A 25,764-nucleotide genomic window follows, 5' to 3' on the forward strand; every position below is an offset into this window, starting at 1 on the left:
ATAAACTCATTCCAATTAGTTTTCACTGGTGCACTTCTTGCTTGTTTACGGGAACAAGTGTCAAATAACATTACAGTAGGACTGTATTCACTCAGCAATGGCAGCGACTCCTTGCCAAATCAGATCGCAATCAAGCATTTATTCACAGTTGGATTTTGTTAAATTTTGATTGAACTATAAACTGCTTTTTTGTTCTGAATTCTTGGATCTGTAGCCAATCTGAAAATCATGTAGCTATATGAAATTTACAACAAAGGACGTTGTATATTTTGTTATTTGTGAACTGTTACAACCTTTATATCAGTAAGCTTTATTACAAACATATATAACCTATCTATGCGCACATCCCCCACCCCCCAGAGAGCTGGGTCTTTATATAATAGAATACCCTGTAGTGTGCTGGGACGTATTTCAGAACTCAAATGTTAACTACGAGGGAGGCTGACAAACAGACGAGCCACAAAGCTGGGCCATGGGTAGCAGAATGGAGAAGCCTGTACACACATGATTCGTGTGTTCTAGTTCTTCCCACTGCCTGGGTGTTAGGCTGGGAGGTCTTACTCTTCCTCACGTTTTCATGTGGAGGAACTTGCACAGAGTTGTCCCGCACATTCCTTAAGTCACTCTAAGGAAAGAAGGGACTTGAGGTTGGCCAGTTAGTTAAGAACAGACTGGCCGCACCCAGTTCAGCTTCTCTCTTCTCCTTTGGGCTCAGCCATCGGCACAGAAGACATGTTCTCTCTGGCATTAGATCTAACTAGTACCGTGCAGATTCAAGGTTGAAGGGCCAGTTGTCAGGGACACAGAATGTTCTTTGAGCAATTCTATGCAGGTTCTTAAAGACATGAACTCTTGCCTAAAACAGAATTTTGAAGCCCTCCCATTTTTTATTAGCAATCTCCTCTGTATTTCCCAGCAACACTTTTCAATGAGGACAAGATTAACTCATTCAAGAGGAAACACTAGGGCACCTGGATGGCAGAGTCAGTTTAGCGTCCGACTCTTGGTTTTGGCTCCGGTCATGATCTTGGGGTCATGATATAGAGCCCCACGTTGGGCTCCATGCTCAGCACAGAGTCTGCTTACGTATCTCGTTCCCTGTGGCCCTCCCTGCCATGTGTGCTCAATCTCTCTCTCTCGAATAAATCTTTTTTTTTTTAAAGAGAAAACACTGATATTAGCACCCTCTAATATAAGGATAAGCTAAAAGCTGCATGCTTATGAGTTGTAAGGAGGTCCTGAGATCTGCAAACAGGTCCTGATAGGTAGTAACCAGCCTGATCCCTTCTGTGAAGGGCCTGCCTGGCTTTGTCAAGTCTTCAGCCACTGTACAGGAAAAAACACACCCGTGTGGCACCTTTACTTCTACACCTTTACTTCTCCAACACTTCTGACACCAGATGTGGGTGTGTGTGTGGGGGGGGTCCCCACACCAAGCAATTCTGCAACACTAGCCAAATGTCCCACAGTTCAGTTCTGACCCTGTCCTCCTAGAGCTAGCATCTAGGAGGACAGGCCCATGGGTTCTGTCCCAAGACCGCCCCCACTTCTGATGCCAGTCACAACTCTGGTTGTCACCTGCATTCTGATCCACCGGCTCTAAATCGGGGCTCCTACAACCCCCTTGAGTTTAAGAATTTGCTGCTCACAGAACTGAGGGAAACACATTTACTGGTTTATTTCATAAGAGATACAGATAAACAGCCAGCCAAAGAGATCCACAGGGCAACATCCAAAGGGCCCACAAGTAGGAGCTTCTGTTCCCATGGAGATGGGGAGTACTACCCTCCCAGCATACGGATGTGTTCACCAACCCAGCTCGCTGAACCCCCTACTTTGGGGATTTCATGGAGGCTTCATCACACAGGCATGGCTGATCACTGATTCCATTTCCAGCCCCTCTCCACCCTCCAGCGAACAGGGAGTGGGGCTGAAAGTTCTAAGCTTCTAGTCATGGCTTGGTCTTTCTGGTAAACAACCTCCCAGGGTCAGTGGCAAGGTTTTTAAATTTGTTCTGGCCTTAAGTCTGGATAATGTAGAAATGGACCTTAAATTCAATTTTGTACTGCACTGCAGACCCCACCAAAATTGCCTCATTCAAACCAAGCTCTTCCTATCACCTAGAAAATTCCAAAGGACTTAGGGGAGCTCTGTGTCCGATGCTATCACTCAGGAAGTTACAAAGGTCTCAGGAACTCTGTGCCAGTAACCAGGGACAGAGACCTATGTATTTCCTATTATTTCAGAGTCACCTATCACAGGGACTCAATGTTCCACAGTAGAAGCCAGCTCAAATGAAGTTGCCAGTCCCCCTTACAAATCCTTGATGTGATCATTGTAACACAGAAACCTATTGGCTAAGATTGGCCAGTGGAGCAAAGGTGGCTTTTTAATTGGTGGGAAGAAATGGGAAGAAATTCGAGATGACGAGTTTCCTCAGACAGCCATCAGATGTATTTCAAGAACGCTGCCCATTTCACTTTTTCCTGAAAGTTCTCCGGGGCAGGTATTGGAAGTTCTTAGGTGCCAGGCGTTGTGCTTGCCCACAGGACTCGGTAGAGTCTACTGCTCTGAAGGATGTCTCAGGAACACGCATTTCAATATGGCGCTTCTTGTAGTAAAGCACATCATTGGTACTTGGAGTACCCAAGGCCCAGACACTCAGAAATCAAATTACTCAGCCCAGAGCTCTAGCCTCATGTTCTCTTTTATAAAGTAGATGTTTGCCTTTAGGTGGAGTACAGGGTGATAAGGATGGGCTGTGCCATTCAGCAGTGTGGGAGAGGAGAGAAAGTATATATTACCACAATAAGAAGATATCTTGCTAGTTCTCTCAGAAATCTGCATTGCAAATCATTTCTAAATTAGTGCAAGAAAACTGAAATGCAAATGCAAAATTGAAATATTTAAGGTCTATTTCTATCCTACCCAAACTTAAGGCCAGAAAAATAGAATTGAATTTCAAAAAACTTACCATTGACCTTAGGATTTCCCAAATCATGGTAGCCTTTTAACAGCCTGTGCACCTTTCGTAAGTAAAAGGGTAAGTCAGATAGTTCATATTTAAATTACTTTAAAACCATTCTTTGGCATTAAGGTTGATTCAGATCAGGAACAGGTAGATTTTTTTTTTTGGCTCTAATTAATTTTAGAGCCAGAAAATAAAGAGGAAAATCCAAAATTGCCACCCAGCTTACCTGTATGCTCTGTCCAAATCTCTTGCTTTTCTCCTGAATAGCCAGTTGAGCAGAATAGCTGTCCCTGGGCATTTGTCCAGTAGATGAGGTTTCTTTTCCAGTCAATATCCAGTAAATAGATGTTCCTTGGATGCTCTTGAACTAGGGTTCTCTCTATAGCAGTTCCCATAAAACCAACTTTCAATAAGTAGAGACGTTTGCCAGAAGAAAACACTAGCTTTAACTCTACCAAGAAAAAGGAGAGATTTACTGTTTGGCCATTTGTCGGATAAGCCCCATGCTCCTTTCTTGAGCAATCTCTCCAGCTGAGGTACACTTCTAAAGGGGCCTTATCAAGTTCCCTTCTGAAACACATATACAACACCAATGCCCGAGGAACACCAATGCCCTAGCTTCCTTGGAGAAGGGAGTCATTTGGGCAAATGAAGAATTGCTCTGCTTTCCAAAGGCACTAAGTCTTTCGAATTTCTGCTGAAAGTTTACACAGAACCACAAGGATTAGGGCTGGGCGGTGCCCCATTTGATTCGGTAATGTCCTCAAATCCTTGCTCATGGCACACAAGCCTCAGTAGAAAGAATTTTAAATGTGATTGCCTACTTAAAGAAAAGTTACTTGGGTATTTAACTCTATATATAATGTTCAAGATACAATTTAAGCTGAAGTCCTGAGTTTGGCACAACAGCCTATTACATACACCATGATCACATTCAGTCGCTATCCTGGAGAATTATGTTCTTTAAAGGTAGTTAGAGCATGAACGTATTTACATCATTTATCCTTCTTAAAACCTGAGTGTTCTCTAGCAAAAAGTAATTGGGGGGGTGGGTACCTGGGTGGCTTAGTCAGTTAAGCATCCAACTCTTAGTTTCAGCTTAGGTCATGATCTCAGGATTGTGAGATTGAGCCCTGCATTGGGCTCCATACTCAGCGGGGAGTCGGCTTGAGATTCTCCCTCCCTCTCCTTCTGCCCCTCCCCCTGTTCACGCTCTGTCTAAAATAAATAAAATCTTTCAAAAAAAAAAAGTAATTGGGATAGAGATGCTCAATGGAGCTTATAAGCCTTAATATTTCAAAGACAAAACAATTAACAATACTGAAGTAGACCCTGCTTATAAACCTAAGTCAGAATACACAATAGTCATAAGACGATGGAGAATTTCTTTTTCATACCAACTTAATTTTTGGGTAAAACTGAGAGGTGTTAGCTATTTTTTCCTGCTTCAAAAATCAATCAAACCCAAATATTCACTGATGGATGAATGGAGAAATCAAATATAGTATAAATAAAATGATTATTCAGCCTTAAAAAGAAAGGAAATTCTGACACATATTACAACATGTATGAACCTTAAAGACAGTAAAGTAAAATCAGCCAGCAACATAAGGACAAATAGTGTAGGATTCCACTTATATGAGGTTCCTAGAGTTGTCACATTCGTACAGAAAGCAGAATGGTGGTTTAAGGGTGGGGCTGGGGGGAAAAGAATGGGGAGTTATTGTTTAATGGGTATAAAATTTCAGTTTAGGGAGATGAAAAAGTTCTGGAGAGGGGTGCCTGGGTGGCTCAGTCAGTTAGATGTCCGACTCTTGATTTCGACTCAGGGCATGATCTCAGGGTCATGAGATCAAGTCCCACGTCAGGCTCTGCGCTCACTGGGGAGTCTGCTTGAGTTTCTCTCCCTCTCCCTCTGCCCTTCCCTCTTGCTCACACGCTCTCTAAAATAAGTAAATCTTTTAAAAAAAAGAAAAAGGAAAAAGGTCTGGAGATGGATGGTAGTGATAGTTGCATAAAAATGTGAATACACTCAAAGCCACTATACACTTGAAAGAGGTTAAAATAGCAAGTTTTACGTTCTATACTTTTAACACACACACACAAAAAAAAACCCAATCAAGATCTTTGGACAACAAAACTTATCAAAGGTTGTCAGTGTTAAAGTGATTGATCCCAAAATGGAAACTCCATTATTTCCAGGCCTACCATGGAATGTGCCTCCTTGAGCCAAGCCCATTTCACCCAGCATACTTACCACTACATATCCCAGAAGGTAAAAGGAACATTCCCTCTGGACAAACACACTTATAGCCCTTGGGATGGACGGGGGACAGGAGACAGAGGTGGCTGCACGAGCCCGGAGCACATGCTGGGTATTTGCCTATTTTCAAATAGAAATAGGTTAGATATGATTTCAGAATTCTCCACACTAGTTCAAAATTTAATACTCAAGGGGAGTTAAGTTAGTTTTGCCTTAAGAGGAATCCCAGTATACTCGTTACCTTCTAGGTTAGGCATGCTGACCTTTAAACTCCCATGACCCCCTTTCGGATAGTAGCAATTACTTACCCATATTAAGTTCAGGCCAATAAGTCTTCAACTAACAGCATCTTCTGCCCTAGAGTTAAGGCAAAAGGACTGCCCTGGTTGCTGATAGGAAGACTCCTTTAGAAGTAAATAGTGGTCTCAGCTCTCTACTTTGGTGAGTCTCTCGGACCCATTTAAGAAGTATTATCTGAGTTGAATCTGACATATAATTTCTGATTAACAAAAGCTTTTAACTCCTAGTCAATGAATATTTGACTTCCTTCTATAAACAGGATGCTGGGCTTTCTTCAATTTTCTGTCAAGAACTGAAAACTTCTACGTCATCAACAGTTAACATGTCAGTGACATACCCTTGGGCTGTTGGGATTTGTGGAGGACCGAGAAAGCAGATATGGAAGCATTGAGCAATACCACTCTCTCCTTTGGGGTGTGGGGTGAAGTGTGAAACAGCCGTATTTTATTTGCCCAGAAGAAAGAGTTCTCAAATACAGCTAGCCCTATCGGGCCATCATCTTCCAAGAAGATCTCAGGAAAGGTGTGCCTCCCACTGCCATCCACGTTTACTGTCTCTATGGACTGAAGGGTAGAGTCATGAGAGCCGGGCAGCATTAGCAAGAGGTGCTGACGTCAGTGCGCCTCTTGCGTGGACGCCAATTAAACATCTTCACACGCTATCAACCTGATAAAGATGAAAGCATCTTAGAATCCACGGACGCTAAGGCCAAAGCCAGTGGTTGGACTGGCTGGGGTCACAGGTACGTTGTATAAGTAGCTTCTATATCTTACTGTCTGCATCCAGACATTGTACCAAGTCCTTTCCCTACATTCTCTAACTGCTATCTGAGATAAACAGAGAGGGCAATGGGAGCTCAAAGAGGTGCCATAAATTGCCAAAATCACAGCTGAAGTAACAGACTTAAAAATACAACTCCTGGGGTCCCTGGCTGGCTCAGTTGGTAGAGCATGCAACTCCCGAAGTCAGGGTTGTGAATCCGAGCCCCACATTGGGTGTAGAGATTCCTTTAAAAAAATGGGGGCGTCTGGGTGGCTCAGTCGGTTAAGCATCTGCCTTCAACTCAGGTCATGATCCCAGGGTCCTGGGATGGAGCCCCGCATTGGGCTCCCTGCTCAGCGGGGAGTCTGTCTCTCCCTTTCCCTCTACCTCTCCCCACCATGCTCTCCCCCAACCCAAATAAATAAATAAAATCTTAAAAAAACAACAACAACAACTAAAGTCTTAGAAAAAAACCATGACTCCCAAGCCTATGCTTTTAGCCACCATGTCATATTGGTCTGTCAGTTTGATGTTTCCAAAAACAAGATAAAATCAACTGTAATATTAAGACCTAGAAATAGGAGTACAAGTAAGTACAAAGTAAGAAGTACTTAACGACATGCTTTCAAGGAGGTGGTCTGCCATCTTAAAAGGTTTTATATCCTGGGTAACAACATGGAATATGACCTATACTACCAGGAAATTCCAGTGTTAAGTTTGACTGCCGTGTTTGAGAAAGTCACACTAAGTCTCCCAACCTATGTTGATCTGGTCGGGCTCTACCTAAAGATACTGTGCCATCATAGCTTGCTTTTCTCAGTCTTCATGGCCAGAAGGCACCTTGCAGTGTTGATGCAAGACTTAGGAGAACTTTGTAGTTACCTACAGTCCTACCAAGCCCCTACTAAAACCATTTTCTTCCTAACCTCTCTCCAGTACCTCTTTACATTCGCTGATCCAGTAGAACCAGCCGGCCACGTAGTCAAGCATCAGTCCCACAGGCTCCTCCATGTGGACGGCTGTGAGCACCCTCCGATCTGAGCCGTCCATCCCCGCAGCTTCGATAGTTCTCCTGCCTTTCTTAGCACGATTTACCCAAAACAAGGACCTGAGGAAAGCAAAAGCACAAAGTGTTAACAGTACCCCCCTCCCCGCCGCACTGCACATATGCTGTCCTGAACAGCCAGGCCCTCTTAGCGCTCTTGTTCAGGCCCCAGGTCACCGCACAGCTAAGAATGCAGGAGATTTCTGCCCTCAGGCTCAGTGGGCTGAAAAGCTGCTCTCCCTAGGATTCAATTTAGACTTAAAATGAAGACATTTTTGGAGCAAATGAGACCTATGCTGAAAACGTGGAAGGGCTCTCTTATCAACTTAAGTATCTAAGATAACCAATGATTTAGGATATATTCTGAAAGAAACAATACTTACTTCTTCGTGGGAAACACGATTAGCTGCTCTGGCACCAGATCCTTTTCCAAGATCTTGACGTAGCCTCTGCCATCACTCAAGCCAGCACCGATGACCCTCGCGAAGCTGCTAGCCCAATACAACTGCCCCGTGAGCCAGTCCAAAGAGATGCTGTCCACGGTTTTAAGTTCTGGGGATACATGAGACAGGATTATGCTCCTGTATTCTTCTACCTTCTTCTTGCCTTGAAAAAAAGATTCGGACTAAACTTTTCTACATCTTCTGATTTCAAGCCATATGAGGCAGCAAACGGGACACAGGGAAGGAAGACCAGAGATGTGCTATGTTCAATATACAGTGGGCAGTAGGGAAAGAGAGGGACCTTAGCAGAAGCAGAACCAAGAAATCCAAGAGAATGCAATGAGCTCAGTTTGGGGCAACATCTATTACAGAAGTCTCAGGGGGATTATTAGGAATTGCAACTCTTAACTGCTAGCAGAGGATTTCTATGTGCCCAGGACAATGTCAAACACCTCCTCACATATACCATTCTTCTTGAATCCCCAGCCCACCCCACCCATGCTTACCCAATGAAACAAGGGCTATCCCTTTCGTCTTACTGAGCGTGGCTCAAAGGAGTTAACAACTTGCTCAAAGGCACATACCTAGTGATGGAGCGGAGACTAACCTTGGCCTGAGGCCACATCCCCAAACTTTCTGTACTTCTTTAGAGGGACCTCATTCTCCGGTTATGCTCTACCAAAGCTCCTGTTGAGCCAAATTACGTGGTCTTATCTCAAATCGGGATTGTATACACTCTCATGATTCATGACAAGTGAGTCCACAGACGATGTCCAGATAAATACATAGGTTGCTTATACTCTGCTGAAGTAGCTTTAAGAAGTTAAGGCTCTTAACGTCAAGAAATATACCTGGATAGAGAGGAACCGAGTTTGGCCGCCCAAGGATGAACACATGTAAGACTTCATCCCCCCAAAAGTACATGCTTCTCTCAAGATCATAGGCAACAGAAGTAGGCCTCGATTTTATAGGTATCAGAGTCTCATAGAGGCCTGTTCTTCGATCCAGGACACCAAGTTCTCTGTCTGCAGCTATAAGAATTTTAACAGCATCATCTGCAATAGAAGGTGGAAAAGGAACAGTGACACATCCCTTTGACACTTTCTTTCAGGCCATTCTCTTTCACCAAAGATGCTGTCCCATCTCCCATGCTAAAATCCACTTATCCCTGAAGTCTGGACTCAGGTGTGTCCAGAGGAGATCTAGCTGACCACCCTAAGTTACAATTCCTCCTCTGAAGTCCAACACTTTCCAACTCATCTTTGCAACTTTGGGCCTATTTGATTTCAGATGCAGTCCTTCCCCCACCTAGACAGAGGTGCCCTCCACCACCACCTCCATCTCGTACACGAGTTACCTAGTTACCTAGGCAGCCAAAAGCAATTCACCATTCCATCGTCAAAGCAGAGCAGGCCAAGTTAACATTTTTTCGGTGGGGGGGGGGTCTCTGGAGCACCTAGGTGTATAGCCTACAGAAGAGCTAAGTCATTTTATTTTATTTTTTTTTTAATTTTATTTATTTATTTGAGAGAGAGAGAGAATGAGAGAGAGCATGAGAAGGGGAAGGGTCAGAGGAAGAAGCAGACTCCCTGCCGAGCCGGGAGCCCGATGCGGGCGGGACTCGATCCCAGGTCTCCAGGATCATGACCTGAGCCGAAGGCAGTTGCTTAACCAACTGAGCCACCCAAGTACCCTAGCTAAGTCATTTTAAAGATACTTAATATGGGGGCACCTGGCTGGCTCACTCAGGAGAGCATGCAACTGTTGATCTTGAGGTTGTAAGATGTAGCCCCCTAAGTAGAGATTACTTAGGGAAATAAAAATAAAGAAAAATAAAGACACTTAATAGCAACTGATACTTGATTTGGCCAAGGAATGTTGTAATAGCAGCTTCTTTATGGAAAGAATAAAGTCATCTCTAATATTAGACCCTAAAGTGAATCATCGATAGCACTGCTATCTATAATTACTGCTAAGGACAGAGCAAGGGCTAGGCTTTGCTTAGGGTTGCGAAACTCACCTGTAACTCGACAACTGGTACCATTGTAGAGCTGGTGACCTTGAACACACGCACAGGAGTAAGAGCCTGGGACATTACGGCATAGCTGACCACAGGGACCGTAGGCCTTGGAGCACTCATCTATATCTGATAGAGAGTCAGAAGTCAGAGATGACCACGGAGCAATCTTTTGAGTGTTTTGGGGCCACTGGGCCCCCTTTCAGATGCTCACTGGACATGTATTATGTGGAAATCCCTGTGCTGGGTGCTGGGACGGACAGTCCCTGCCTCTATGGAGTTGCCATAAAAGTAAGTGTAATTCAGCAGGAACGTCAGTGTGGAGACCCCAGATGTGTGGCTGGTACAGAATCCAGATGGAAGTTACCCTAGCAACACCGTTGGCGCTGTTGCTGATTCAGAATGAATGGTAAGATGCTTGTGCACTGCTGGGGGGAATGTCAAGTGGGGCAGCCCCCTGTGGAAAAGAGTTTGAAGTTTTGTCGAGTGAAACGTAGAAGTTACCGCATGATATGACAATTCCCCTTCTGGTGCATACCCTGGAGTATCGAAAGCTGGGATTCAGACATATGTACACCAATTGTCCATAGCATTGTCCACAATAGCCAAAAGGTGGAAACCACCCAAATGCCCATCAACAGATGGATCAACAAAATGGGGCATATACATAGAATGAGGTATTTGGCCTTAAAAAGGGAAGGAGAGTCTGACACCTGCTACGACATGGATGAACCTTAATGACAGGCTAAGTGAAATAAGCCAGACACAGAAGGACAGATACCACATGACTGCACTTAGATGCAGGACTAGAACAGGCAAATTCAGAGAGACAGAAAGTGGATAGAGTTTCCCAAGGACTGGGGACAGAGTTCTTGTTTAATGGGGACAGTGTCTGTTGGGGAAGATGAGAAAGTTCTGGAGATGGATCGGGGTGATGTGTACACCCGTTGTGAATGTGGTGGAGGCCACTGAATTACATCCTTAAAGTGATTAAGATGGTAAATTGTATGGCATGTATGTCCCGCTGCCATAAAAACTTCGGAAGATGCACCAGACGAACTCTGACCTGCACAGCTCTGCCCGTCCGGCTGTAACCGCCACCCAGCTCCACACGAACACTGGACTCCCCAGGTGGTGTCACTGCACTGCCTCTCACAGCCCCCATTAGCCAGGGAGCAGTTTTTCCCTGGTAGAGATAGGGCAGCGGTCAGGAGAGCTGAACACAGTCCGGATCAAACGTGGTGTTACAACCCCCTACACGGTGAGAGGACTATAGAGGACGTCTGAACAATAACCTTTGACCCTGCCCTCTGACCTAGGAATGTGGAGGCTTTGGGGCAAGACCATAGAACAGGGCAAGTGAGGAATCATGGCGCAGGGGAAAGGACTTTTCTAGGCAGACAGTCTGGATAATTTCAAATGCTAGTGTATTGCTCACCCACGGAAGGGCCAGCAACCTCTTCCCTATTTTCTCTAGAAAACAGGAGTGGCCAGGACCCTCGCCTCAGGAAGCAATATAGTAATTGCTTAGTCTCAGCGAATTACCTCTACAGCACCGGAAACCTGTGCTTTGTCCCACTGTTCATGCTTTCAGTGTCTTATGTGTTCCTTTAGTAGAAAGCGGCTTTCACAGCCCTTAGCAGCACTACAAAGGTCTCATCATACACATCTAAGCCCAGATTTAAGGAGGAAGTGAGACAGATGACAAAGTGACCTGGGGACAGGTGCTCCCCCCCCCCAACTTGAAACAACAGTGATTTTTATAGTGAGAATCACAAGGTTTTAAGGTTTGAGATGCTTGCTCAGGAGCCTCCCTCCTCACCAGGAAACAGTCTTCCTCAGTCCTTCCTCAGTTAAATCCTTAGAGAATTCACCATATGGTCTTGAACACGTGATTCGCTTCTCAGTGGCAAAGTCTGTGTTTTTTTATTCCAGAATTTTTGGAGCAATGTGGTTTGAGGCATTTAGTCTGTTTCCCTAGAGCCATAATGTGAGGAGAACTCACAAAGTTTTACAGCTCAGGGAAGCTTTGCACACACTCAGGAGACCAGAGCCGAGGCCCGGAACTTGTAGGATGTGGGGGACCCATCATGGAAGGGTGACTGCTGACGTAGGGGTTTGGTCCAAGCATTCCCAGAGAGCGTGGACCCCCATGACAACTAAGGCATTGGCTGATGTAATCGGAGTCTCCCCACCCCCACGTGACACCGGGCAATTGGGTCCTCACCACATGTAGTGGGTTCATCAGCACCATCCGCACAGTCTGCCTCCCCATCACACATCAGGGATTCCAGGATGCATTTCCCTTCATCGCATCTAACCATGCCTTCTGGACAGGAGGCTGTGTAGGAAGAAGAGCCTTCTTTTCCAACAGCACGTGGGGGAAGGAGGAGTCAAAACAGACAACCATTAATTACAGTAAGGCGGCAGGATTTTCAGAACCAAGGCAAGTCGAGGTAGGAAAGAAAGTCTTATCATTTTAAGCAGAGTTATCAGGGAATTGGGACTTAAGACTTGATAACGATGAAGTCACCCAAGCCACTGGGCGCTGGGTTGAAATAATATTGAATTCGAATTGAATTAGTATTAAGTAGTTGTAATTGAAATGGTGTTAAAATCTGTCAACATGAACCCTAAAGGAAGACCCTCTTACAAAACCAGTTTATACATGATAAAAATGTTAGAATCTGAATATATTCAATATTGCAGATTTAATTCTAGAAAGATCAAGTGGGATTGTGGTTTGCCATGAAGTTGGGGGTTCCACTGCATTGTGTATGTGGGGTAAAGAAAAGGAACGTGGTACTCATCAAGTTCTTCGCAGGGGTTGGGGGGTGGGGGAGGGAGTCCTCTTTTAATGAAAATTTCCCCCCCGGCATTGACTGCACAAGGACGTGAGGCATCCGTTAGGAGGCTTCCTTCAGATGTGGACGCTCCGGGGTTCTGAGCCGTGGCCATATGGCCTAGAGCATCCAGCAGAGTTACTATTCGAGCACTGCTCGATGCTTCCATGGACAGCTAACTACATCTTGGTCATTGCTAGGAAACATCCTGTTTTTAGATATAGGATGGAAGTCTCGGTTATAGGAATTAAAATGCAACTTTTATAAAGCAGCCCACATGGTACAACGGTCCTCTTCAGAGGACAGGCCGGGAGGGGTGGGGGAGGGGCACTCACCACAGGCGTCCTCGTCTGAGAAGTCCTCACAGTCATTGACCCCATTGCACCTCCAGCTATCCGCGACACACACCTGGTTCCTGCACCGCCACCGGCCCGCCAGGCAGCGCTTTGGGGAGCAGCGTGCTTCATCGAGCCCATCTCCACAGTCCGCGTGGACGTCACAGAGTTCCCAAGCCTCGCGACACTGAGAATGTCCCGGACACCTGACTTTCTGGCCAGGGCATGCCGTGGAGACCTCTGTAAAAGGCAGGCGTTGGCTCAGTGTGGTGGAACGGCTGAGCTGCAGGCTTGTGTATTTGGGTAGTCACAGTTTGCTCATGGATTTGTTCTCCAGAAAACCAAGAACCGAACGGGATGCGGGCCCCTGGAGATGTGGCCCCCAACTCTGTACACTGAAGTTTCACCCCCAAAGCAGTTTAAAAAGCCAACAGAGGCAAGAATCTTTTAGGTGATTTTGCAAAATGCAGAAGTGGATAAAAGGTCACCTGTCATCCCGGCGACAATCGAACATCCGGCAGAAGACTATCCAGTGACTCGCTGGTGTCACTTAACTGCGTGGAGGTTCATCGACGTGGCTAACACAGAACATGTCCGAAGAGAAAATAAATTGTACGTACCACAGTTAACCTCATCGGAGCGTCCAGGCAAGTCCCCTGCGCCATTACAGAGCCAGCTAACAGAAATACACTTCCCGTCGTCACACTGCCAGGCCCGTGGGTGTCCACGACACACTTCCTCTGCGGGCCGGGGGTAGTGTTCGAGAGGCAGAGAGGAAGAGGTGTTTGTCAGGGCGTTGGCAGCTTTTCAATTTGGGTTTCGTATGAAGTATTTTCATTAGCAAAAGTACAATTAAGTCCCGGTCTGCCACGGAGTCCATCCTAAATTTGCCTGCCCTTTCCATGTCACCCCGAAACAACACACCATACCCCTGCCTTCCAGCTTCGGTACTTATTTAAAATGTTTTATCCCAGTTTCAGTACTTGTCCCATGCTTAAGCTAGACTTGAAGGTGAGAAGCCAGACTTGTGCTGGATTTTCTATTCCAACTAGCCCCCCACACTTGTCCTGAGAACAGTGCTACCAACATGTACATCCCTAGACTCAACCTGCTGAAAGCCGGCAACAACCCAGCACACCTAATATTCCTGAATACCCCCTAAGAGGGAAAACCCTAAGACCTGACACCGTCAGCCAGGCACACAGCACTAAGGGCCATTCATGGGTGAGAACACAATAGAGCGAGGAGTGCTCACCACACTGCTCATCAGTCCCATCAGGGCAATGTTGCTGTCCATTGTAGAGCCAGGTCACAGGAATGCACCTTTCCCCACACGCAGCTTGCCTCGTCATGTTACACCTTACTTCATCTGCATTGGATGAACAAAGAGCAAATCATGCAAGTTCCTGGCTTCCTTGGGTACAAGAGAACACCTTTCCACGAGAAGCTGCAGTGAAAAGGTCATTCAGAGGAAGGTCCTTCATCTAATACCCAGAACACTAGGGGGATTCAGTACCATAAAAATCCATAGCACTTCTGCAGTAATGATCCTTGGAAACTGTTCTTTCTGGTGGTGTGGAGTTGGGAAATTGCCATTCACCTCTGTTTTCCCATTCGAATGGGGCCAACCTGCACTGTGCTCAAAGAGACCCAGCTACTTCTCCAGATCTGGTTTGATCTTAAAGACTCTGTATGAATAGTTGCACATTTAGAAGTCTAAGCTCAAAGTTTGGGCTCTAGTTTACTTTAAAAAAAAAAAGATTTTATTTATTTTTTTGACAGAGACATAGAGAGACAGAGACACAAGCAGGGGGAGTAGGAGAGGGAGAAGCAGGCTTCCCGCTGAGCCGGGAGCCCGATGCGGGGCTCGATCCCAGGACCCCGGGATCATGACCTGAGCCGAAGGCAGACGCTTAAACGACTGAGCCACCCAGGCGCCTGGACTCTAGTTTACTTTTAAGCATGTGCAGACACATCTAAAAATTAGATTAGGATTTTGGGTCCTACATACTATCTTCATAAGAATGACTCTAATAGGTTGGTTATAAATCTTTAAGGTTAGGTTTCAGTTATTTGCATGAGACTGATTTACACTATCTGTTTTATTCAAGTCATGAACTTGTGTTTATCAACCTTGAATGATTAATGCTCAAAAATAAGCCTGTTATGGAATGTGGTCCTCAGAAGGAAGCACCAGGAAGGGCTGACTATACTGAATTTACTACACTGTCCTAACTTTCACAGAGAAAAAGCCAATCTTTAGTTCCTAGAAAAGATAAACCACATGGCCTGTACTAGAAGTCTCTGCAAGATGCAGTGAAGAACCCCCCTCCATGGTCCTACTCCCAGACACAATTTGTACATGGAATGGAAAGTGGTACGCAAGGTTGTGTAATGGAAATTGACAATGGAAGGCCATTGTGTAGACCACACCTTCTTTGGTAAGCGACCATTCCTTAGTCTTACTTGTATCCCTCTAAGATAGTACTTTTAGCTTAGCTACTCAAGGTTTGATTTTGTTTTAAGGCTGACTTATAAAAACATTTCAAATATTCAGACAGTATTGGTTACTAATGGGTAGCTAACAACTCTGCCATCTACTCACGTGCCATGCAAGCCCTCTCACTTAGCTTGACCAAAACCATTGAGAGCAGGTGATGTTACCAGCCATTAATATGGAGCACAGATTTAGCTGTCAGGCTACGTAGGTTGGCATTTCAGTGAGATCACTTACTAACAACATGACCTTGGGAGAGTTACTTCCTCTCTCTGGATCTCAGTTTTCTGCCTATAAAATGAGACTAGTAAATAAGTGATCAGAAGAGAAAGATTCATAGATTAAATGGCCACAAAGCCACTTGGCGCAGTATACCCACCATATAAATCTTCATAAAGCGTTAACTCTGGAAGGATCTTCCAGAAGGATCCCAATTAGGGGTCCAGTCAGCCCTCAAAGACTCACACTTGCAGGTGAGTCACACCTTGAACAATATTTTGCCCTGGTGATTCTCAGTCTGGAGACCAAGTGTGCATGTAGATTCTACACATCCGCAGATGGGTCTCAAGACATTACTTCTCACCTATGTAGATGCTTACTGTGAATAAATCAGAAATGTATTAATATATTTACTTCTATGTTAAGTATAGGGTAGCTTTCTCATAGTCTGTTAATATGCCAAGTAGGGTGATCACATGCTATTCTAGAACAGACATCCTAAAGAGGGCTGCATGCCATAAGGCTTCGGTAACCACCGCTTTGTAAAAAATGCAAGTAGCTGTAAAGGTGCTTCAGGAGTGATGCAAAAAGACCACACAGAGCAAGGGCTTCTCATCACTGCAGAGATGCCCCACCAGGTGAGGCAAAAATCCTGTGGGTTAGAATCCCTCCTGGAAGACCAACAACTCAGTTAAGCGGCACCTCCTCCAAATTAGTTAACACCCCCCTTGACCAAGAGTCTGCATAAGTTAAAATGATTTAAAACCAGCCTTCAATCTATGAGGGCTATTGAGGAGCACCTGTCGGGAGAGATCCGCAGGCCAGACAGTTTGACAAATGCTAGGCACCTCCTAGACATAGCTAAGCCAACAACCGGCCACCCACCACTTGGAAACTGTGGGTGTCTCAGTCACCCTGGGGCATGGACTCAGCTCTCCTCTGCCCTGGGGTCTGCCTGAACCTGAGTGGTATATCAAGTGCCACAGAACTGCACCTCAGACCCAAGCCCCATTTCCCCGTGCTGTTTCTGGAGTGAGGTTATGTCTTCCCGAGGCCCCGGGCCTCCACCCAGGCTAAATCTGCTGCCTGGTGATCCCTGAGCTGCGGGTCCCCTCGGAGACCAGGGCTAGAAAGCGGATCCCACTAGGCCAGGATGTTGGGGGAAGGAAGAGGGTGCGCCCTGCACTCAGGTGTGCAGAGAGCTCTCTCCCACACGCTTGGGGAAGGATGAAGGAAAGACACAGAGGGTGTCCGCGGAGCCCACCTACCCTTCCACCCACTGGGCAGAATGGGAAGGAGTCAAGGGCAGAGAAGCAGGGGACCACGCGACTCATCTGGCGCCCCCCCCCCCGAAGGCCCGACGTCACCCTCCTCTGTGGAAGGTCACTGCAGAACGGGGGCTGGGGGGCGTCGCGCACACCAGACAGGGTGCCCCAAGCTCCCCTCCCGCCCCTTGCAGCGCCCCCCAGCCCGCCACCCCTGCACCCTGTGAAGCGGGCTGCCGTCCCTTCCAGGGCGCCCCGCCCGCGGCCCCACTCACCGGTCCCGGAGCCCGCGAGGCCGCCCAGCGCGGCCAGCACCCGCGGCAGGAGCAGAAGGAGCGCCCGGCGCCCCATGGCGGGGAGCGGACTGGGCGCCTCGGGGCTGGCGTGGCGCTTGCGGGAGGAGACCGCGGGCGGGAGGAGCGCGGGCGGTGCCGGGGGCGGGCTTTCCTCGGCTCGCGCCGCTCATTGGGCCTGGCTGGGGCCGTGGGCGGGGCGTGGGGAGAACCGACGCCGCCAGCTGCCGGGGCCGCGCTGCCCGGGCCGCGCTGCCCGGGCCCCAGCCAGGCTGCCGGGAGCGCGGCGCCCGCCTCTCCGCAGGTCTCCCCTCCTGCGGTGGGACAGGAGACACTCGCCTAACTCGGGGCCTAGCCATTGCCACGAGGAGGGGCAAAGTGGGAGCGCTCAGCCATGCTTAACCAAAGGATTCCCAAACTTTTAAGAGCACAGGAATCACCTGGCACTCTCCTTAATAGGCAGACTCTGATCTTACAGGTCTGGAGCGGGGCCTGAGAGTCTCTAACAAAATCGTCATCAAGTGATGCCTTTGTTGCTGGTCCTCAGACCTCACACTGAAACCCCAGGGCTTAATAGCTTCCAAACTAGGGCAGCACTGGGAACCCAGGTCTCAGGAACCCTTCTCTGCCAGGACTCCCGCTCTGCCTCCTGCCTTCCCAGCGCACCGTGGGAGAAGCAGGCCCTCCTGACCTGGGTCTGTGCTGATGGCTCTGAGGTGTCAGCCCTGAAAAGCTCCAAAGCCCTGAAAAACACCATTCCTCTTCCAGTCTGTGTCCCTGCGGGAGTGGAATGCTTGCTCTCATCAACCATGGGACACCGACATGGATTTGGTGGGTGGAAATCCCTGGAGGGTCGCAGACTTCTAGGACGGGAAGGATTCGAAGGTCATTTTATCCAAATGCTGCCATTCGGGAATGAGATTATGGATAAAAATGAGAGTTGGTGACAGGTTACCAAAGACATAGACCACCCTCCCGTCCTCTTCTTTAGCTAAGCTGTGGCACTCCTTCTTTCCAGTACACCCAGAGAAGTGAGTGTCACATTCTCGGAGAGAACACGACCGAGTTAGAATTTTAGAACGTTAAACTGGCAAGGAACATTTATAGTGTTTGGGAGCTCAAGCAGCAAAAAACACCAGGAAAAAAAAATAGAAACAGAAAACTGAATTGCAAAGTGCCTTCTTAGATTTTATTTGCAACACAGTACTCCAACGGCTTTTTTTAAAATCATACCTCCTCTTCATGTTCACTGCTGGTCCCATCAAACCACACTTTGAAGATATCAGAATGCCATATGCTCTGAAGTTTTCTTTAAATTCGTTGTATGCTCTGATTGCATAAGCCACTTAAAAAGACCCCTCCACTTTTAACAAAAATCTCCTAGTATATCATACTGACTTCTGCTGAAACGTTGTTGCTTTAGAAACAGATTATCTCAGATGCTGAATGGTCTTGAGTGACACAATAGAGCAACGCAGAGTTTTAAGAATATAGACTAGTTTTCCTCCCAGAGAGGAATTGAAGCTAGTGGTGAGTACCTGGAATTGAAGTGTGGGAGACCTGGGTTCAGTCTCAGCTAAATGAAGTGGTATGTGGATACAAATGGTAGCTATATTGTTATGAACAGCCAGTGTCGACTCTTAATAACCCACACCAGCTGAAAAAAGCCGCAGACATGAGTGATAGAAGTAAGAATTTCGGTAACATTTATATTTGTCTTTAAATCCTTATATTCCGACTCATTCTTAGTGACATGTGTTGTCCTCTCCTAGGTCTGTCCCCACATTTCACCTTTTCAATCGGCTCTGTCAGCCTGGGGTGATCAGAATAATGTCCCACCACCACCTGAAAAAGGTAACATTCTAATCCCCAGAGCCTGTAAATTGTGATTTATTGTTGTTTTGGTTGCAGGATATGAAGAAAATCTGGCCTCACACAGAGAAGTGTTGGGCTACAGAAGAAGTAACAGCCTTTCCAGTTAAGCGTAGTTACTCTTTGATGCTGTTACTGGTTTGATTTTTCTGCCTCCCAAAAAATATGTCAATGTCCTAACTCCCAGTACCTCAGAATGTGACCTTATTTGGAAAAGGGTCTATGCAGATTTACTCAAGTTCAGAGGAGGGCATTAGAGTGGGACCTAATCCAATATGGCTGGTGTCCTTATAAAAGAGAAATATGGATGCGGATATATATATATATAGAAGGAAAAGGGTGTGAAGAAACACAAGGAGAAGGTCCTATGAAGGTGGGGACAGAGATAGGAATTATGCTTCTACAAGCCGAGGAGCATCTGAAGCTCCCGGAAGATGGAAGAGGCCAGGAGGATTTTTCTGCTAGAGCTTTCAGAGAGAACATGGACACCTTGATTCCAGACTTATGGCCTCCAGAACTGTGAGGCGACACATTTCTGTTCTTCTAGGCCACCCAGTGCTGGTAGTTTGTTATGTCAGTCCTGTGAAATTAGTATAGATATGAAGACCAGAATTTAAGAAGTGGTCATTTCTGAAAGGTTAACTGCAGTGTGGGATCCGAAACCACATCAATTTCATACTGTTCTTATTAAAATCCATCAGCCTAGGGGCACCTGGGTGGCTCAGTCAGTTAAGCGTGTGCCTTTGGCTTGGGTCATGATCCCCAGGGTCCTGGGATCGAGCCCCACGTCGGGCTCCCTCCCGGGCGGGGAGTCTGCTTCTCCTTCTCCCTCTGCCACTCCCCTGGCTCACACACACACACACTCTCTCTCTCTCTCTCTCTCTCAAATAAATAAATAAAATATTTAAAATAAAATAAAACCCATCAGCCTATTTTGTACTTTGAGTGGATCTTTTACCCATGCATGACTTTGTAACATCATGCATTGATCACTTGGAAAATAGGGGTTCGCTAAGTTACGCTGATATTCCAAATGTTGACACCTTCTATCCTACAATATTTTATTTATTTTTTTTAAGATCTTATTTATTTGAGAGAGAGAGACTGAGAGATAGAGAGCATGAGAGGGGGGAGGGTCAGGGGAGAAGCAGACTCCCTGCTGAGCAGGGAGCCCGATGCGGGCCTCGATCCCGGGACTCCAGGACCATGACCTGAGCCAAAGGCAGTCGCTTAACCAACTGAGCCACCCAGGCGCCCTATCCTACAATATTTTAAAAGTCACCTTTGTGAACATCCCTACTGCTCTCATCAGAAAAGGTTTTGACTGGTGAAAAGCTGGTAAGCGCATGATGGTGGACTCCAGTTTCCAAAAACTATAATTTTCCTCGAAAGCTCAAATTGTATCATTGGTAATAGATACTGCCAGTTGTTTTCCTTGAAGGGACACATATGCACCATTCATTTTTGAGGGTCGTGTCTGCCAAGTACCCGAGTCTGAATAACCAGATGTCTATCAGTCATTCTTTCCTGTAAAAATGGTATTCTGTGAGAAGTGGGGCTCGGCATGCTTGCAACTCAGAGGGTGGTACAGGTGGTTTCCTCCTCCAACTCTGGTACGCAGCCGATGGGCTTAATGCAAACTCCCCATTTAGTAACAGAGAACATTAAAAAGCTATGTACTACCGGGCTAAAATTTAATAAAATCAATCATTTGTACAGCATGAAGTACATTCTCAAGTTTTTGTTTTGTTTTGTTTTGTTTTGTTTTAAAAAAAGACAGGTGCCTGGGTGGCTCAGTCATTAAGCGTCTGCCTTCAGCTCAGGTCATGGTCCCAGGGTCCTGGGATCGAGCCCCACATTGGGCTCCCTGCTCCGCGGGAAGCCTGCTTCTCCCTCTCCCACTCCCCCTGCTTGTGTTCCCTCTCTCACTGCGTCTCTCTCTGTCAAATAAATAAATAAAATCTTTAAAAAAAAAAGGCATATTTTAAAACTACAAGGATGTGGCTGTGCAGAATATACTGACCACAGTACAGTACAGTTTGGTACCACTGCCTTGATTCATGGTAAGGAAGCAGCAGTTCTACCCACCATTAGTGTTTGTTTGTTTGTTTGTTTGTTTACCATCAGTGCAAATGTCAACATAACAAAAAAGGCAAATATTATTTTGAAAATAGTTTTGGCCTTGTAGACCCACAGGTATCCATAGACCATCTCAGAAAGCTCTCATATCCACCATATATAAAGATCTCTTATAACTCCATAGGAATGGAGTTCCTAAGCTGACCCCTTTCTTGCTCCCAGCCACCTTGGCAGTTGCTGTTGTTGGGGCTGTCCCACACCTAAGGCAGGAAGATGGTGGCTGCACAGAAAACAAAAGTCTTTGGATTCAATCAACTCTAGGCTCCAACTCATTATGAGAAGTGGAAAGTACATGCTGGGGTACGAGCAGACTCAAATGATCAGGCATGGCAAAGCAAAATCAGTCATCCTTGCCACAACTGTCCAGCCTTGAGGAAATCTGAGGTGGAGTACTACACCATGTTGGCTAGAACCGGTGTCTACCACTAATAGTGGCAATAATACTGAATTGGGCCCAACATGTGGGAAATACTACAGGATATGAGCACTGTCTCTCATTGATCCAGGTGACTCTGATATCATTAGAAGCATGCCAGAACAGACCAGTGAAAAGTAAATCACGCAAAAGTTTTCTTTAATAAAACTGGCCAGAGCTTATTTTTTTTAAAAAAGCTAAATGACCAAAATTTTTAGCTGGTTAAAATTGGAACAGCCACTTCACAAAAGTAGATATATGAGTGGCCAATAATACATAAAGAGATTTCTATACTTGTAATTGTCAGAGAAATACAAATTAGGTAGACACAGCTTTATAAGCACTTAGATAAGCTCAAGTAAAAAAATAACTTGATAATACCAAATGTTAATCAGGATGTGGAGCATCTGGAACTCTCATCCATCGCTGGTAAGATGTAAAATACAACACCCAGTTTAGAAACACAGTTTGGCAGTTTCTTATAAAATTAAACATCTACTTAATATATGACCCAGTGATCCCTCTCCCGGATGTTTAACAAAGAGAAATGAAAGCATGTGTTCAAAAATAGACTTTTATGTGAATTTTATAGCAACTTTATTCACTCGAGCCGCAAATTGTACTAACGCAGATATTTATCGACAGTGGATCAACAGTGTGTGAGGTATATCCATACAATAGAATATTATTCAGCAATAAAAAAGAACAAACTACTGATAGGTCCAACAACTTGGATAATTCTCAAAACCATCATGGTAAGTAAAAAGGACATACACAGAAGAGTACATATTGTATGATTCCATTTATATGAAAGTCTAGAACAGGCAAAACTAAGCAATAGAATGGAATCCAGACCAGTGGTTGTCTGGGGTGGGTGACAGGGACTACAAAGCTATAAAAGGAAACTTTCAGAGATGATCGTGCATGGGATGGTGCTTGCACAGGTGTGTTCATTTGCTAAAACTCACTAGACTACCCTCTTAAAATGAGGGCATTTTATTGTAAACTATAGCTCAAAAGATGCTTTTTTTTCTTTTTAAGTGTTAGGCTCAGTTGAGTTTTTTTCTTTTTTTTGCCTGAGATCTAGTTCACTTTTAAAGGAAAGATAATTTGGAAGCTATTAAGACCATTACTGATCAGAGAAAATTTTGGAAATAACTCCACTTTATCTTATGAAATCAATATAATTTAATACTTCATAACAGACATATTATATATGAAAATGGAGACAAAAAGTCTAAACACAATAAAAGTAAATTGTATCAAGTAGTTTAAAAAACAGTACTGAATAATAAGTATGGTTTATTTTGGTAAGGCAAAGTTCATTTATCATTAGGAAATCTTTAATTAATTAACTCAAAAATTGAAGGGTTAATGTTATATTATCCATATGATTTGTAAATATATGCTCAAAAACTTAGATGAAATTCAACAGCCATTCCTATAAGACAGGGAAACATAACAGTACAATAAAATGTATTATAAAAGGAAAGATATTTTATTTACCAATGCTGCTATATCCAGAAAACTTAATAAACCCTAAGTCAAACTAAAATTAGTAAGAGAATTTGCTAACATGGGTGAAAACAATATGACAGTACCTTCTCTGAAAGCAAAAAAAGCAGTGGAAATGGAAATGCAAAAAAAAAATTAAAAATAACAAAATCTATAAAATACTTACAATAAAAAAGACACAGGACATAGATTGGGACTATAAAAACTTACCAGATTTTATTAATATTAAATACAATATATGGTAAATGTAATATGTTACATATTATAATATATTTCTATTAATATTAAAATAGTATATTATAATATTTCCTATTAATATTAATACAAAGATACATATGTTTCTAGATAGAAAGACCTTAACCTCTTTATTATAATTTTTTTTAAGATTTTGTTTATTTATTTGACAGAGAGAGAGATCACAAGTAGGCAGAGTGGCAGAGGCAGAGGGAGAAGCAGGCTCCCTTCTGACCAGGGAACCTGATGTGGGACTCAATCCCAGGACCCCGGAATCATGACCTGAGCTGAAGGCAGATGCTTAACCAACTGAGCCACCCAGGTGCCCTGGTAAGAACCTTTTCTTAATCATCTTTGAGCTCCACCATCTAGCACATTTTTGGTATAAGTGAAAAGTCTGTGATAGTTGTGTGGGTGAATAACTTCTAAAGGAGAGGATCCAACTGTTCTGTTCTCTACTGAAGACAGCGTCCTTCTATAACAATGCTCCAGAACCTAGTGGTCAAATGCTTAACTGGCTTTTGGTGTGGCCCAACAAGACACATCCTGCAATCATCTACAGGGGCTTAACTGAACCGGTCGTGATAGTTAATTTTATGTGTCAGCTTGAGAGGCTAAGTGATGCCCAGGTAGCTGGTAAAACATTATTTTTGGGGCATGTCTGTGAGGATGTTTCTGGAAGAGATTAGCATTTGAATCAGTACACTGAGTAAAGAAGATCCACCCTCGCCAATGCGGGCTGGCATCATCCAATCCATTGAGGACCCCGATAAGAACAAAAACATGGAGGAAGTTGTGAATTCTCTCTTTCGTCTTGACCTGGGACATCCATCTTCTTCTGTGTTCCAACATCGGGGCTCCTGGTTTTCCAGCCTTTGGACTCCAGGACTTACACCAGCAGTCCCCCTGGCTTCCCAATTCACCCGCTTTCAGATGGCATATCGTGGTATATATAAACCCCTATCATCGTGTTAGCCAATTCCCATAATAAATCTCTTATCCATATATCTATATCAATGTCTCTCTTTATATATCCTATTGGTTCTGTTTCTTTGGAGAACCCTGACTAATCCATCAGTGTCATGAAATTTGAATGAATGTCATCCTAAATTTGAACCGTATATAAAACCAAAATCTAGACTCCAACGCCTGAGCCTCTAGAGTTCTATTAGGTAATTTTTTGGCACGTTCAAGATTCTGTCTAGAAAAATCTTATATTAGTTCTCCTATTTTTATACATATCTTAGCAGGAGATTTGCATTTATGGTTATGCCCCAAAATTTCAACCCATATAAGGAAAACAAGACAGAAAAATTATGTAATATAATCTGCAATGCTGAACTCTCACAAGTGGGATCTATCATGCAGGTATTCTGAAACTTTATATTTTTACTTTTTTTCTGAAGTTCCATGTCTAGTGAAAATGAACCGATATCTTAGTAACCAGTGTCCTGCCTACACGATATACACGATAAATGTGGAACCAAGTTGAACTGCTCTTAATGATTGTTCTGCTGTTAAAGGTTTTTTTCTTATTTTCGATTTTTTAATTTAATGCCTCAGCCTTCTGATCCGATCTAGAAAATACAGGTTGTTTTATAAAAACTAAAGTGCTTTATGAATTTAGTTGATTAATATTAATAAAACAGCCCTCCCTCTGCGCTCTGGTTGATTTAAAGAAAAAAAAAATGTCAGGAAGTGAAACTCTGCACTCTATGCAGTAGGCTCCTACAGAATTTTTTTTTCCTTCTTTAAATGTTTGTATTGTTATGTTAATCACCATACATTGCATCATCATTACCTACATTTGTGATGTAGGGTTCCATGATTCATTGTTTGTGCATAACACCCAGTGCTCCACGCAGAACGTGCTCCTTAATACCCATCACCAGGCTAACCCGTCCCCCCACCCCCCGGCTCTTACAGAATTTTATGGAGCACCAAGCCCTGAAGATTCAAAATAATTGAAGATATGTGTCCTGCAATTTACAGCAGTGGTAACAGCCTAGCACACCAATGGCTGCAACAGGACAGAACAGTACGATAAATGTAACACAGGAACACAGAGGTATGTTATGGACACAGAGAGGAGACAGGGGTTGGCCTGGGAGATGCACAGTCAGGACAGGCTTCAGAGAGGTCATGATGTTGAGCTAATTTTTGAAAGACATGTTAGCTATGTAAAGAACATTCCAGGCAGACAGGGTAGAAACTGTGAAGACACTGAGGCATGTTCTAAGAAATTCCCATTAATGGAGGATTGCTGGAGTGAAGGGTTCTCATGAGGTGGTAACGGGCGAGGAAGCTGGACTGTCTAGGCGGATCCTAGAGCATGA

At 44.7% G+C, this 25,764-nt stretch overlaps 1 protein-coding gene across 1 annotated transcript in view; it reads right to left on the bottom strand.

Annotated features, from left to right (window-relative positions):
* The window catches only part of LOC114202877 (uncharacterized), a 36,329-nt gene extending 21,998 nt beyond the window's left edge, over positions 1–14,331 (bottom strand). Inside the window, 12 exon segments of the mRNA XM_088021306.1 lie at positions 3,198–3,422; positions 5,229–5,354; positions 5,872–6,097; positions 7,236–7,404; positions 7,725–7,893; positions 8,636–8,839; positions 9,805–9,930; positions 10,868–10,987; positions 12,029–12,142; positions 12,980–13,219; positions 13,600–13,719; positions 14,235–14,331. Coding sequence (XP_087877432.1) covers positions 3,198–3,422; positions 5,229–5,354; positions 5,872–6,097; positions 7,236–7,404; positions 7,725–7,893; positions 8,636–8,839; positions 9,805–9,930; positions 10,868–10,987; positions 12,029–12,142; positions 12,980–13,219; positions 13,600–13,719; positions 14,235–14,331 — 1,936 coding nt within the window.
* Between the last annotated feature and the right edge of the window lie 11,433 nt (positions 14,332–25,764).

This window comes from Eumetopias jubatus, unplaced genomic scaffold, assembly GCF_037043125.1.
Source record: "Eumetopias jubatus isolate StellerSeaLion01/CBP00866 unplaced genomic scaffold, mEumJub1_p1.0 scaffold_2, whole genome shotgun sequence".
Taxonomy (NCBI): domain Eukaryota; kingdom Metazoa; phylum Chordata; class Mammalia; order Carnivora; family Otariidae; genus Eumetopias; species Eumetopias jubatus.